Source organism: Micropterus dolomieu, linkage group LG05 (genome assembly GCF_021292245.1).
Source record: "Micropterus dolomieu isolate WLL.071019.BEF.003 ecotype Adirondacks linkage group LG05, ASM2129224v1, whole genome shotgun sequence".
NCBI lineage: Eukaryota > Metazoa > Chordata > Actinopteri > Centrarchiformes > Centrarchidae > Micropterus > Micropterus dolomieu.
The window spans coordinates 6,272,392-6,286,895 of NC_060154.1; the positions used below are offsets into that span (position 1 = coordinate 6,272,392).

Genomic DNA, 14,504 nt, shown 5'->3' on the forward strand with positions numbered 1-14,504 from the left:
ATTAAATGTTATTGGTTATACACACCCTGGTCTAACCTTAATCCATTTGTGTGACTTAAATAAAGATGCTCTTTCATCTGTAAGTTGTGACTGTTATGAGTTGACAATGTAAGCAACAGACCATAAGCTCCTATCCCTGTTAGGACGAGTGAGTTTCACACTGTAGAACACTGAAAAGCATCACCTAGGGATGTTTTGTTTTTGGATTAGCGTCTGCTACATGTCTTTTATTATGCTTCAAGGTAGTCGTTTGTATACCTTGCCTTCAAGTACAGATGTCGTCACATCCTGTGACTGTCCAGGGATACACGGTTGTGCCAGTATCAGCTTCACAGCCTACAGGAGTGGATCAATTCTCTTCCCCTTTCACTGATCACCAAGATCCTCCACCGACAGAGGACAGTCAAAGTTGAAAACATCTCTACAATCAGGATGTAACATACCTGAACTATTATGCTCTTCCAAATTTTGGGGACCTGTAGATGAGGGCTCTGACCTTCCCTTGAAGGAATTACTTTCACTGCAGTTTTAGTCTGAGAAAAGTGTGGCAGCAGCACATTGTTTATCATCCCTGTGCTCCCCCACCCAATAATGTGAAGAAATCTCTACATTGACCGGAGTGCATTCAATTTGTTTAAAAATATTTTAGAGCTGTAGCTAACAAGTGATTCAGTTGTTTGGTAAAATGTCAGGAAACTAATGCTGGTCACAAGCTCCCAGAGCCTATAGTGGTGAGGTTCAATGTTTTGAACAGTCCAAAAGCCATAGTCTATGAGAGTGGTTCTCAAATGTTTTCACATCAAGAACCCCTAAACTGACAAATTAGAACGCAGACCCACCACTGTTTAATAAGATTTTAACCCAGGGTCCCCTCTGATAGGGTTTTTGCTTTCAGATGTTTATAACAGTGTATGAAACCCAATTACCAAGTCATTGTTACTTATGGATGTAGTGACACCCCTCAAGGACCCCTGGGGGTCCCTAGACCCCACTTTGAGAACCACAATCAAGTTGGCGCACCAGTGTGGCCACCTATCAGTACACGTTTCACTCACTTCTAAACAGGAACTGCAGTCAGCATCTGCTGATATGGTCCTCGCCACATTGTGACATTTGAAATTCCCAGAAAGTCTAAATAATTAAGTGATACAAAATTACATATGCAAATTTTTTTTTATTTTTTTTTTAAACTACAAGTATACAAAACTGGACAGACAGATCTATGAAAATGGATCTTATTTACAGAAACAAGTGTCGAAGGTGGAGAGGAGCTAGACCGGCATGCTGTGCTGGTTTTGAAGATCAGGAAAGAGACGACAATAGTCACGCTGAAGACTTGACAGAGGATGACTGGTTGGCAGGCTATGGGTGGGGGGAAAAAAAAAAAAATATACAAGTTATATAAAACACAATTTTAATATAACTACACATATTAAATGCTTTAGTGTTCTGCCTGCCTATCGCAATGTCTGCAGAGAAAGTGTTCTTAGATTGCCGCTTTGTCTTGTATGGCTCTCGGCTCTGCAGTTTTATCATCTCCAAATGGAACTTGAAAATGCTGTAAAGAAAATTACTTGTCATTTGTTCCCTTTTGAAAAAAATTTATACAAAGATTGAGATTTTCAAGCACTGCAAATAGGTTTCATTTGAGGCCCATGACAATTTACCACAGCATAAACCTCAACCACAGTAACAGCCGATGCTGCCTATCTAGTTAGAAGCTGTGAATGAATAGTATTATGGTTTACTTCTCTCCAGATGACAGCCACGTCGAGGGATATTTAGCTGTAAAGTCTGGTCACCTTGATGCCTTGTGATAACACTTGCAAGTCAGAAGGTCAGACACTGGTTTTAATGCGAGTTAAAGTTGGGACAGGCAATGTCAGGAGCATTGTTTTGAAAATCCAAATCTGTGGCTGTCGCAGGACTTGAGCACAACCAATCATTTAATTTGGTCTGAATGAAAGGATTGGCTGGCCTACCGTCCATGCACTTACTGCACAAGAAAATGTTTTAGGATGTGGTTGGAGGGGGATGCAATCCCCAACTCCCTTGAAGGCATTTGGAGTTTTGATCAGGCTTCGGAGGTACATTTCCTTATTACATGCGGCTTTCACAGGTTTACAGTTACTGAAGAACAAACCTTTTAACTGAAATGTCACCAGAAACCAAATGCAAGTAGTAACTACTGCATGTTGAGCGCCATCTTCCATCTAAAGTACATAAGACATAAGCCTATCACTCGCCTCCTGTGATTTTCCCTCCTGGACTCCATTGCCGTTGCTGGCACTAGAGTCACTGCTGCCATTAACTGTGGCTTCCTGTTTCACTTGTTTAGCATCAGTGTCCTTTACTGGGCTCTCCTCCTCTGGTTTCCTCTGTGTAGAAACATAAAACCAGGACAAAGGGAGGAAAAAGACAAGACTGAAAGTTTCTGTACACGACAACCTTCAAAAAAGAGGGGTGGATATTTAGAAGTGAGAAAACAAATGCAGACACCAAGGAGCGGTCACTGATCAGTTATATCAAGGTCACATAATTTGGTGTATCATGCACACAAATCAGCCAATATCAAATCATAATTTATAACATTGCGTCACAACTCAGCCACCAACACACGCCATAACTCGGGGTAAGGGAACTCACAGAAAATCACTTCACACAAACACGGTTAAGATTTGGAAAATGAACGAAAGCCATACCATCCCAAAAACCAAAGCAGGCAAGCACACAGCCGTTGCAATATACAGTGAGGTTCAAGGTCAGTTTCAGTATACATACATCTCCAGCATGGAGTCAGCTGTAATATTTTTATTCCTTAAGCAATTATTAAAAGTTTTTAATTAGCAGAATGGAGCCAAATAACTGCAAGTGTCACATTTTGACTGGCCACTTATGTCACATAACACACATTGTTGAAAGCATGAGATTAGTGGGCCTCACCTTTTTCCTGACGAGGTGGGAAATGTCTGAGGGGGCTTTGGAAGACGAGGCACTGCTAGATGGTTTAACAGGGATCTGAAAGAAATGTTTGTTTTGTTGGGAATTCATGTTATACAGTAAGCTGGGCATGTATGAGTTTTAAGATGGGCAATAGAGATGTCCTTACCTGGTTGGCTGTTTCAAATGCTGAGGATGATGAAGGTTCCCCATTTTCACATAGAAATGCTGATGAAGTTGAGGCTCCACCCTGCAAGGGGGAAAAAAAAAAAAAAAATATATAAAGTCACCCAAAAGCTGCAGCTGCCAATTTTCCATCCTGCACTCCTTTTACCCTTCAGGTGGATTTTTAGACAGGAAACATCAGGTATTGATATAACAGACTTAAGAGAATAGTTTTAAACCTGGGTGGTTTTCACCCTTCAGCACACATACAGTTCCTTGATGTACCCACTAGTGTCTGCTGGATGGCCTGGGAGGCAGCGCTAGCCGTTTTCTGGCTCTCTTTGGCATCCTCAACCTTTTCCCTGATGTCAGGCAGAAGCTGCTTCAGCTCCTCCATTTCATTCGTCTCCTCTCCTGCCCCATCTGCTGAAGCTATCACTTCCTGCAACATGGCTAAACACATACAATGACTGATGAGTATTGAAAACAAGAAAAAACAAACAAAAAAAAGCAATCTTTCAGCTGCCATGATTTGATGCTCTATTCTTAAGGGTGTAATACTTTACATTATTACATTCCCTACAATCTGCCAGTCAACTCATTGCTTATCTACAAGTGCACATAGTCATTCTGCAAATTCTAGTCAAAGAAATCTTACCCAGACGAGTCTCAATGACTTTTATGGAACTGTTGTAGTGCTGGATGGCCTGGCTGTACTGATCCATGTAGCACAGGGTAGTGGCAACGTGGTAGTGGGTCTCAGCCAGCAGGCGACTGTGTGGAGGCAAGTGCTTTAGCTGTAGGGCAAGACACTCCTGGAAGTCTTCTAGCGCCTGGGGATAGTTACCTGGGGAACACGTGACCGAGATTTGGGACAATAGGGTCACATTTAGCTCTGCTACACTGCAGCATTTTTCAGAAGAGAGACAGTTGTCCTAGTGGTGAATGAAAGATTTAAATATATGTTCAATAATGACTGCGTTGGGTTTCTGAAAGTGCATGTAATTGTACACCTACACCCAACATTGCATCCTACTCACAGGATTTAGGATGAGAAAAAGTTAACTGCAAAATACCGAAGGCCGCAGACCTTTAGAGGTGTGATGACCAAAAGAAACTCACTGAACAAAGATGTTGTGAGGGGCCAATCCAAGAAGCCATGACAGAATAATCAAAGGGTTCAACTGATTATCTTGTTCTTTAAGGAAGGGGTTGAAGTTTAAACAGGTTCATCCTGGAAATTCAGTTTGCTGCACGAAACATACCTGATTCAGCACTGACTTCTCCGAGTTTCAGATATGTCTGGGCTGCCATCAGCTGGTCGTCTTTGCTTTCCTTTCTGTGCAGATAAGTTAAGACAATTTTACTTCACATCTTCAAGTAGGGTGCTTATTAACATAACCAAGTCTGAATTCAGAGTTTCCCAGACCTGTTCTTATTTGACCAAGACCTTCATCTTGCAATTACCTTTTGTAGATGACTTTAGCTACTTCCAGCATCTCCCATGCCAACTGTAAATTCCCAACTTCATCCTCTTCTTCCTGAAGGTGGGGGAAGGCATGTTAAATTTAAATATTCACATTTAAGTCAATCACACTGCCATGTATGGGAACTCACCTTATCTTCTCCATTTCTCTCTCCATCCTCATCATCGTCATCATCATCATCATCATCTGTTGATGCAACAGGAGGATAATGACCACATTTTTTCCTCCCCAGAGTGTGAATGAATTAGAAACGCAAGGCAAATGTGCTAGAAAGATATTTGCAAAATAGTCTCCCCCCCAAGGTGCAGTACACTCTTGCTACAGTGCGTTTTCCCCTTCACCTTTTTGTAACACCTGTAAATGTGGGTTTATCTCAAGAAATACTACGCTTGTAATCCACCCATCCACGCAAATAGTGCTCTGCATCCAAAGATCTACTGCCCTCAGGTTCCTCGTTGTCCTGTTCAGCCTCAGGCTCGGGTTCCTTATCTTTTTCTTCTGGCTTTGCCATTGTCTCCTTGCCATTCTGTTGTCCCACACTAATCACAGGAGCAACTGGGCTCTTCTCAGCTCCATTTACGTCAGCTTTCTGGACTGAGCTTCTCTCTTCCCCACTCACAAGTGAACTCGAGGGTTCCTCTGATGCATTCATGTGTTTGACTGGGGACTTTGGCACATCATTTTCTGTTTTCACTTCAGTGTTGCCTCTTTCAGCCTCCGACTCAAGCTTGGTGTCAACTTCCCCAGTCTTTTCCTCCTCTGCCATTGCATCATACACCTGCTTTCGCAGCTCCTCTCTGGTTTTTTCTGCACCAGAGTGGCATGTGAAAAATGGTTCCACATCAGATAATTTAATAATACCAAGGTCAGTTCATCAATGACAATGCTCGTCAGAAAAAGTTAAACTAGTTTGTGAGGAGAAACTTCTATTCTAATGCTGTGTTTGTTCATGATTGACATGGGAGGAAGGAAACAACCTCTTGTATTTATGCCATCATGATGGGAAAACATGAACAGTAAGTTGTTGGGCTTCTTACCTGCACTAACACATGTACAAGTGTAACTTTTAGAGTAGTACGGAGTGTATTTACATGTCAGCTGATGAACAATGTACCATGTTGAAAATCAAAGGCCAGTGTTTTAAAACACACACGTTAATTTAAAAAAGAAAGTAATCAGACTCAAAACACAGCATTAGGACACCGTTAATCATTTTTCTACACCTAAACAATAAAAACCTGGTCAAAAGCCAGGTTGAAGTCACTTCTGATCCTGTTCCCTTAATCAGGCAACCCTTTATAATAGAATAGCACTTGATACTGACCATCAAGATTGTTGGCGCTCTCAATATTTGAGTTTTTAGGCTGCTCCTCTTCCTCAGATTCTTCTGGGACTCCCTCCAGCGCATTACCAAGGACACCGTTTTCCATCCTTCACCAAAATACAAAGACAATTAGCTAATCCAAAAGTAAATAGATACTGCTAACAGCAGAATGAAAGGAGGGTTGAAAATTGCCACTCTGAACCCAATTTAACAGTTGAGTTGCAATGATTAGTCTCCAACTATTTTGATAAATCAATTAATTGTTGAGTCACACAACTTTGTATCAATCTTACAGTAACACTACCTAATATAGGGAGTACAAATAAGTTTAAAGGTGAGCAATTAAGGCAACCAACCTGGCAAGCTCCAGTAGGGACTTCCCACATAGAAAAAAGGCCTCACCACACTCATCTGCAGTGTCCCCGTACTTTGCAGCCCTAGCAGATAGAAGTGCAAGTATGAATAAAGTTTAGGAACGCAGTCACAAGTAGAGGTGCAATTCATCTTATTTATATGCCTTTCATACTTAAGAATTTGAAAAGCTTTAAGAAGTTGTAAATAAGTGTACTTTCCATAACAAAATGCAGTGGCCAACTATCTTTATAAAGAAAAAAAAACAAAACAATTTTTAGTGTTAAATCAATGACAACGCTTGTCCCACGGCAACTCACAGGATGCTGCAGGCGTCCTGGAAGACACTGACAGCAGAAACGACATCGCCCATCACTAGATGCCTGTTCCCTGTGCCGATCAGTTTCTTTGCCTCCTCCATAGCGTCTACAGAACTGCAGGGGTAAAAAAAACAAACAAAAAAAGTTACATGTACAGTCGATTAATGTTTAATAATTACTAAAATGTGATGTACGGATACTCACCTGTCTGCAGCTGCTGAAGAGCACGGCTTCTCCTCCACACTGCAAGAGGAGATCAGACTTGAGTTGAATCAATGCAACAGAACTTATAAGCCAACTAACCGGATTCTGGAGTTTAACCCAGCGACACACCTAACGCTAACTTTTACTTCTGACTCATAGTTTAAACTACGTTTTATTGTCGTTAGTAGCGTCTGGTCGTTCGTCAACTAAAGTTAACGTTAGCCTACCTCTGGGTGGTGATAGTGATGTTTGTTAGCAGCACCTGCAGTCACTAACTTAACTAATCATCCAGTTATTTTCATAGTCACTGCCATTGGCTTTAAGTATGCAAAACCTAGAGCTTATGCGACCACTAATATTTATGCAAGATCGTCAACACTGACCGCGCTATGTAGCTAAATGCTAGCTAGCTGTGTACGTTACCCGTACATTGAGAAATTATAAGCGAGTCTCACCTTCCAGAGCTTGACGCTGCGGACGTTTCCTCTGGCATTTTTTTCCCAGGACGAAAGCAGAGACAATGGACAGACAAAACACACGGTCTAGTGTGCAGCGAACTAAGTACAGATAGATCCCCTGTGATAGTCTTTGTTGGCGCGCTTAAATAGAGAAAAGAAGGCTTTCTATTTCCGCTTAACTTCGAACGCGGGAGATTGGAGTTAAAGGGGCCGCAGCCAGCAAGTGTCATGATACATTCAGGGCCCGTGGGGGAAAAACCGTATATAGTCAAGGCAGCATACGAACATAACAGTATGGCGTTAAGATAAACTAAAAACATTCTGCTGGAGTTATCTGTGTACTCACACAAGTCCTACACAATAAGTGGCTATTTTGTTTGAATTTCCATTTGATTAATTCATTATTCAATACGCCCAAGAGGTATCTATACTTCTGTATGCGCATCTATACTTAAAATAAAATGTTAATTGTTTACAATCATCAGATTAGGGAGAGGCGATAAAAACTAAGATTCCGTTGTCAAACGCGTACTTAGTAATTACCACCTGAAAGCTCAAGTAAGCTGTTCTCACTTGGGAGTTTCATATTTCCCAGCAGATGTATAACGTTACAGTAAATATGTCACGCTACTCTACATCATACCACGATGATCTGAATCATCTTGTCTTTATGGTGATTTAGCTCGCTGACCGTAAGCACGTCACCATTGGTCTGATCTAAACCGTCTAAACCAGAGCCCTTTTTGTCGAAAGACAAAAATAACTTGAGGCGGTCGACTCTTTGGAAAACGGAAACAGGGAGGAGTGAATTCTCTCGATTCGCCAGAAAATTATGCCATAGCTTTTGTACGGAGAGAAAACGGCGCGCCCTTTTCTATTTCCCACCCGTTTTGCGTGAAGTCCCGCCCTAGTGCACTGTGATTGGCTAGCTCCTAACCTCGACGCGTCCTTGTGATTGGATGACATCGCGCAACTGTCGACCTGTCGTTGCTATGAATTGTAACGGGACTACATAATCATCGCTTCGAATCCCGTGTCAACCAAAACTAGTTCAATCAATATATTGAGATGACACAAATGAATGTAATTCAGACAGGCCTAATACATTGAAATGGTATTAAGTACATGCAAATGCTGTAAACGAAAGTTATTCGTTAGTTTCCCTTATGGATCTTTTATAAAGATGGTCATTTTTTCATTTATCAAGCATATATTATCTGTTATGCTTAAGCAATAGTAGTAATTAAGCATTGTTGTGCTCTATGTAGACAGTACAATATTTTGTTTATCACAGACATTACTATTATCAATAGGCCTGTCAGTAGGTCCATTTTCTACTAATGGACAGCAACCCAAAATAAAGCTTTGTTATTGTTCATTCAACTTTATTGTCAGACTCTGGACTTACTACTTAGACATACTACATTATAAATACACAAACAAATATACCATTATACCAATGTTTCCACAGATAGTATTGTACGACCCTAAGACCAGATTTGGCAGCAGCATGAGAGTGGCGTTCTGAGAGTCATCCAGTCGACAGATACATTTGTACAATGGATTTCTCAGTAGAGGCTGGACTTGCAAAACACCACCTATGTTTTTAAAGCAGTATCTGCATACAGTCATTATAGGAAACCTGAAGCTTATGTATGCTCACTTTTTTAAACATAGCCCACAATGGTTAGTTTAGAGAGGAGTGCAGTATGCTCTAATGCAGTAGTTCTCAAACTTTTTTACATCAAGGACCCCTAAACTGACACATATTAGACCATGGGCACCAATTTGGTAAGATTTTGTCCCAGGGTCCCCCATTTAGATGTTTTACTACAGAAAGTGTATGAATGCCATTGTGTTAATTATACTACAAAAATAAAGTATTCCCCTTGTTACCGGGGACACCCTGGAACCCATTCAAGGACCCCACTTTGAGAACCAGTGCTCTAAAGAGACTTATCTGAACTATATTAAAAAATATCTTAACATGGTCTGAACAAATGTATAATTTTCTTGCCAACATGTTTGCTTCAGCATATAATACTGGTTACGACTAGGTAATAGTTTGTGACTTAGCTAATTGTTACTTGTTTTGGTCTTGAGTGATGTTCCTGTGAAAATTAAACTAGATTATTTTGGGGGGGGCATTCTTGGTAGTTCTACCGATTATAATTTGTTAAATCGTGGGAGGAGCAAGAATAGATGATTGGTTTTCACAATTCTTGGTAGTGGGGCTGCATCTGACTGGTCAAATCTTGTTAGAATTTTTTGGTAGTGACAGGAAACACGATTGGCTCTCCCCAGGGCTCCCATGACGGATTTGCTAGATTTACAGGCATTGCTGTGTGAAGAGAAGCCGACAGGTGGTAGTGACTGCCACACAGCTGGAATCCAATCACAAGCACGCTTTGAAAAATGACTCAGCCAATCATAGCACAGAAGGGCGGGACTTTGTGCAGAACGGGTGCGGATAAAATTACGCCTTCAACCGGCCACACCTTGCCACCCAGAACCAGATTGTGAGCATTTGTGAACTAATATTATTGCTGCAAGTCACATAATCGGTTCGTTTTATACTAAAAAGGAAAATGTTGAATACTGGAATTTGCAGGCCTCGTTGGCGCAGTAGGCAGCGCGTCAGTCTCATAATCTGAAGGTCGTGAGTTCGAGCCTCACACGGGGCACATGTTTTTCCATTCTGTCGAGCATTTTCACTCTTTTGAGAGACTGAAGTATCTTCCTTTGATGAACCGATTGGTCGCGTTAGATTGTGCCGTGGGTGAAAAAAACAAGCAAGCAAACAGAAGTCTACAGCACCTGCAGAGTCCTCGCACATAGTAATAGTTGCCCTTTTAAAGGTTAAGCAGTCCATCAAGTCCCAAACAGTCAACAAGTCCCAAACAGTCAACAAGTCCCAAACGGATTTGGTGAAGCAACGTTAATCACTTGCTACTAGATTAACCTGAACGTTATGGTCAAACCTAGTTTGTAGAAGTAAAAATCGTCTTTTTGTCAAATTGTTAACAAAAGAAATATACACTTCTGATACTGATTGCATTGACACTGATGTAAAGTATGGATTTTACGCCTCAACGAACCTCTACCAAGCTGTAGCAAATCAACGTAAAAGTTAGCCAGATGTGAGGATTATTGGTTAAACCCAACGGCCCTGGTTAAATCAATACGATAGACTGTAGGCCTAGGCCTATATAAATATACCTTTATACAGTCAATGGTTACGCCCCTATAAGTTAGAGGAAATCATGTAACATACCACAATAAGTGCATATAATTATCCGAGAAGTCTGCACATTATGTGAACGTTGTAGTTATTTTATTTAGGAGCTGTTTAAAAAGTGAAAAACTGCTATGACCCAAAGTGACCAGCGGGTGGCACCAATGCTCCACCTTCAAACCGTATTTTCCTCTACACTTCACTCAGCATTCAGTCAAGTCTTAGTCTTATCTATAGAAGCAGCTGTTGTAAACTATGTATGAGAGAGCTATAACAAAATAAATAAAAAATAAAAACCAAACCCAATACGTAAAAAGCTGATTTAATGGCACATAACTTAGTGAATTCCGAGTAAATTGCCTTTTTTTTTCTGTATGCTTGTTATGACATTTATGGTCTTATTGTTTTATCAGCTTCTTAACCGTAATAAGTTATTATCAACATTACGATAGTTACTGTATAGTAGACACACGTTCTCAAACAAAATAGTATTTTGAAAGTATGTTGAGTGCACATGTCAATTAGGTAGGCTAATTGAGCTGGAGTGAGTGAGAGAGTCAGGGAGAGAGGAGGGCGCCGAGTCTGACTGTGGGCTCCAGACAGACTTACTGGCTGCAGATGAAGTTTTCAGTCACACTGCACCGTGGGACCTTTATGATTTCATATTAACCGCCCAGACTCTCTATCTCCTGACTGAGATGTTGCGATGTTCCGTGCAGCCTTACAAAACGTGGACTTGTTTTGGCTGATTTTGTTTTATTTTGTTTTTCTACCGGAGACTGGCTGTAGATCAGCCGATGTGGACAGCTGTCATGAGGTGAAGACAGCCTACATGATGCGCCAAATAGGCCCGGTGGAGCTGGTGCCAGACAGGCCGGGAACAGGTCAGTCAGTCCCTTTTGAATTATCAGTAGGAACTCTATGAGACTTAAAAAGGCAACGTGAAGTATGAAATACACAGAGGTGGTGTAACTGATACATTTACTGATGCTCTGTGCTTGAGTAGTTCCATTTTGTGCTACTTTATACTTCTACTTCACTGCATTTCAAAGTCAAATATTGTACTTTTTACTCCACTAAATTTATTTGACAGCTTTTTACTTGTTACTTTGTAGATCCAGATTTTAAATACAAAACATATGATGAGTCTAAAATTGCAATGCAGTGTTATAAATTAAACTACCACTACAATATGAAGTTCAGATTGGCTCCAACTAGACCAACTCCACAGCATTAAAATGTTCTTTGCATATTAAATATGCATAACCAATAACAATATATGAATAATAATAATAGAAATAGTAGCCTATATCGTAATATAACACTGAGGACCATTCTGCTGCATAATGACTGCTTTTTTGGTATTTTAAGAACTTTTTGCGTATAATAACTTTTTTGTTATGATTTTGGTTGAAGGACTTGAAATTTAGTATATTTTACAAAATATTCCTAACAAATTCCCGATATGACCATCATTGCACAGCATAAGGCCAACATTTCTTAGAGAGAGAGAAGCTATTAATGTTGAAAACTAACCTAAATAGTCTGCAACACTTACATAGAGCTCATGAAAGCATACTTGGCTATAAGTGGTGGTGTTAAAGATGCTGTTTTCTAAATGTAGGCCTAAATGCTCATGTGAGATTTTGTCTGGCTCTTTGCACAATATTAAAGTGCTGCCCTGTGGGTGCAACCAATTGTAAAATGTTGAATGGCACCTCATAATTTTGGATGCAACTGCACCCAAAAAACGAAACGAGAAAAAGCTGACCCCGTGTAGTAATTTTGTTGGCAGTAATTTCAGATTTCCCTGGGTAGTGGAGAGAAGTGGTGGATGACCTTAAGTTAGCTAGCTTTATTTTCTTCTAATCTTTACCGAACATGAACTGTCTCCTTGTAATAATTATACAGGTCATGAAAGGAAATCTGAGCCAGACGTCAGTAGATAGCACTTGTTAGCTTGTGATTGTTAACAGCTAGTTAACAATACATGGTGGTGACTGCGGCATTTCCAGGCAGAGATGTCTGCTAATTATAGATGGTTATCACAGTAGAATTGTTTCACAACAGCGTCTTCTGATCTGGTTTGGCCACAGATGAATTTACTTAAGAGTGATGTCATTTTAAGCCGGCTGTGAAACAGTTGAATAGCGAACACTTCCAAAAGCACCACTCCCTGGCCTGTCATTGGTCTTTGCTTCCTGTATATTCAAGCTGAAAAGACAAGGCAGTTCAGCTGAAAAAGTTTTCTAAATTCTCCCTAAACGCTATTGATCAGATTTAAATCTCATTGCAAAACCTGAGCTGGTGACCGGGTAGTCTGGCTTCCAACCAACTTACTGTCCTACTTGCAAATGAGAAATGCAACATGGCATTACTGATACATGGTAACTATCTCAGTTATGTATTTCATGGTCAGCCAGTGCTAATAGGAACAGCTTAAAGTTTGACACAGGTGTGGTGTGTGTGTGTGTGTGTGCGCGCGTGTGTGTGTGTGCGCAGACATAAGTGAGCAGTCTGTTCCTCTCATCTCTCTCTCCCTTGATCTCAGTCAGCTACCTGACAGCTTGGCTTACAGCAGTCTACCAAAGTCAGACTGCTCCACACACACACACACACACACACACACACACACACACACACTTTGGTGTGAGTGATGATTGGACGTCCATTGTGCATGTCATCGTGTCAGGTCAACAGGCTCATCTTTGAATTATTTTTGTGATGTCATCTAACTGCTTAGATGATTAATTAATAAGATGGATTCTTATTGGTTAGTTAATTAAATGAATCTCTACCTCTGAGTACCTTCCGACTAGCCCAGTGTAAAACAAGTGTATTGGTGCGGTTCATCCCGAGCCTTTATTCTAGAATATAAATGAAACATTTATCAGACATTTCATTGCTTCTATTTATCATAAGAAACTTGGTGAGTACACCTACATTTTTTAAAAATCAAGGTCACAGAAACGTATGCAGACTCCTTAATTCTTTCCACCCACCATTCATTGTTGGATTGAATATGACCATGCCTGAAGCTATTTCTTCTGCCTCTGTCTTTCAGATGAGTCTCTCCGAGTGTGTGAGCACCCTGGGCCCAGCTGCTGTACCAGCAAGATGGAGGACAGCTACATGGCGGCTGTTCGCAGTGAGACTCAGCAAAAGATGCGATCCTACAGCTTTGAACTGAAGTACCTGATTGCTGGACACACCAAAGCCTACCAGGGTAAGGGAGAGTAATGGAGATCCAGAGGAAGGAAGGGGTGTAGACTTACTGGAGACTACAATACATACATGAATTAATTTCTAGCATTTTTTAAGCTAAAAGCATGGTGGAGAAATGTTTTCCAATTGCTCAGCAAATTTTAAAATTGTCCGTTGTGGGGTGAAGGTGTGGAGGGAAAGCAATGTACACATAACAACTGTAAAAGTCAATGGACTCTTTTTTTAAGCAAGAACACAACCAAAAATCTGCTGCTAGAAATAAGATAACTATTGGAAAAAGATTCCAACATGAACGATAATAAAAATAATTATTGGTTTCAGCCCTAATTGAAAAAATCAAATGATTGTTGCTGCATAATAACTTTCCTTATGGACTAACATGAAATTTTTAATACTTAAAACATTACTGTGACTTGTAGCCCACACTGGAATTAGAGCCATAGTTTTAGGAATGCAGGGCTAAATTCCCAATAAAACAACTTTATTTTCTTGTATTTGAAGTGCTAAAAGATGATCGACTCTTTATTAAGCAACGGTAAAAATTATTTGGTTGCAGTTCCTCCAACATAACATTTTTTTTTTGCCTTTGGACTGAATAAACGAGTAAAGTGAAGACATCACATTGGCATAATAACTTTCCTTATTGATTTATTGTGATTAACAAACACTAATAATAGTATGTGGGTGATTTAGGAATCTAAATCAAATTGACTTTAATAGCAGTTGTGATTTTGGTGATTTAACTGTTCTGTGAAGTGCCTGAAGCCCCCCTGTCATTCTCACTTTGTGTGTTCA

At 40.4% G+C, this 14,504-nt stretch overlaps 2 protein-coding genes and 1 non-coding gene across 8 annotated transcripts in view; 2 read left to right on the forward strand and 1 right to left on the reverse strand.

Annotated features, from left to right (window-relative positions):
• Window positions 1-1,154: 1,154 nt before the first annotated feature.
• On the reverse strand, window positions 1,155-7,422 carry LOC123971597 (nuclear autoantigenic sperm protein (histone-binding)). Of its 4 annotated transcripts, none has more exons than XM_046050508.1 (15): window positions 7,247-7,421; window positions 6,792-6,830; window positions 6,588-6,701; window positions 6,273-6,353; window positions 5,917-6,023; window positions 5,034-5,399; window positions 4,723-4,778; window positions 4,573-4,646; window positions 4,371-4,444; window positions 3,764-3,952; window positions 3,395-3,558; window positions 3,110-3,190; window positions 2,944-3,018; window positions 2,247-2,378; window positions 1,155-1,362 (listed from the first exon to the last, which is right to left on the reverse strand). In XM_046050508.1, the coding sequence occupies exons 1-15, from the start codon at window positions 7,282-7,284 to the stop codon at window positions 1,324-1,326; spliced, it is 1,629 nt and encodes a 542-aa protein (XP_045906464.1). In that variant the 5' UTR covers window positions 7,285-7,421; the 3' UTR covers window positions 1,155-1,323. The 4 variants fall into 4 exon arrangements, with proteins under 4 accessions (XP_045906464.1, XP_045906463.1, XP_045906466.1 ...); XM_046050507.1 differs by having other exon boundaries at window positions 5,031-5,399; XM_046050510.1 differs by lacking the exon at window positions 5,034-5,399 and having other exon boundaries at window positions 7,247-7,422.
• Window positions 7,423-9,860: 2,438 nt separating this feature from the next.
• Window positions 9,861-9,933, forward strand: trnam-cau. Its single transcript has one exon. It is a non-coding gene; the product is annotated as a tRNA-Met (tRNA).
• A 1,257-nt stretch (window positions 9,934-11,190) lies between these two features.
• LOC123971728 (glypican-5-like) overlaps window positions 11,191-14,504 on the forward strand; it is a 58,893-nt gene continuing 55,579 nt past the window's right edge. For all 3 annotated transcript variants that reach the window (XR_006825267.1, XM_046050734.1, XM_046050735.1), the window contains exons 1-2: window positions 11,191-11,368; window positions 13,549-13,710. Coding sequence is in view for 2 of the 3 variants with exons in the window: in XM_046050734.1 (XP_045906690.1) it covers window positions 11,191-11,368; window positions 13,549-13,710 (340 nt within the window). In the remaining variant the exon portion in view is untranslated. The remainder of the gene's footprint in view (window positions 11,369-13,548; window positions 13,711-14,504) is intronic.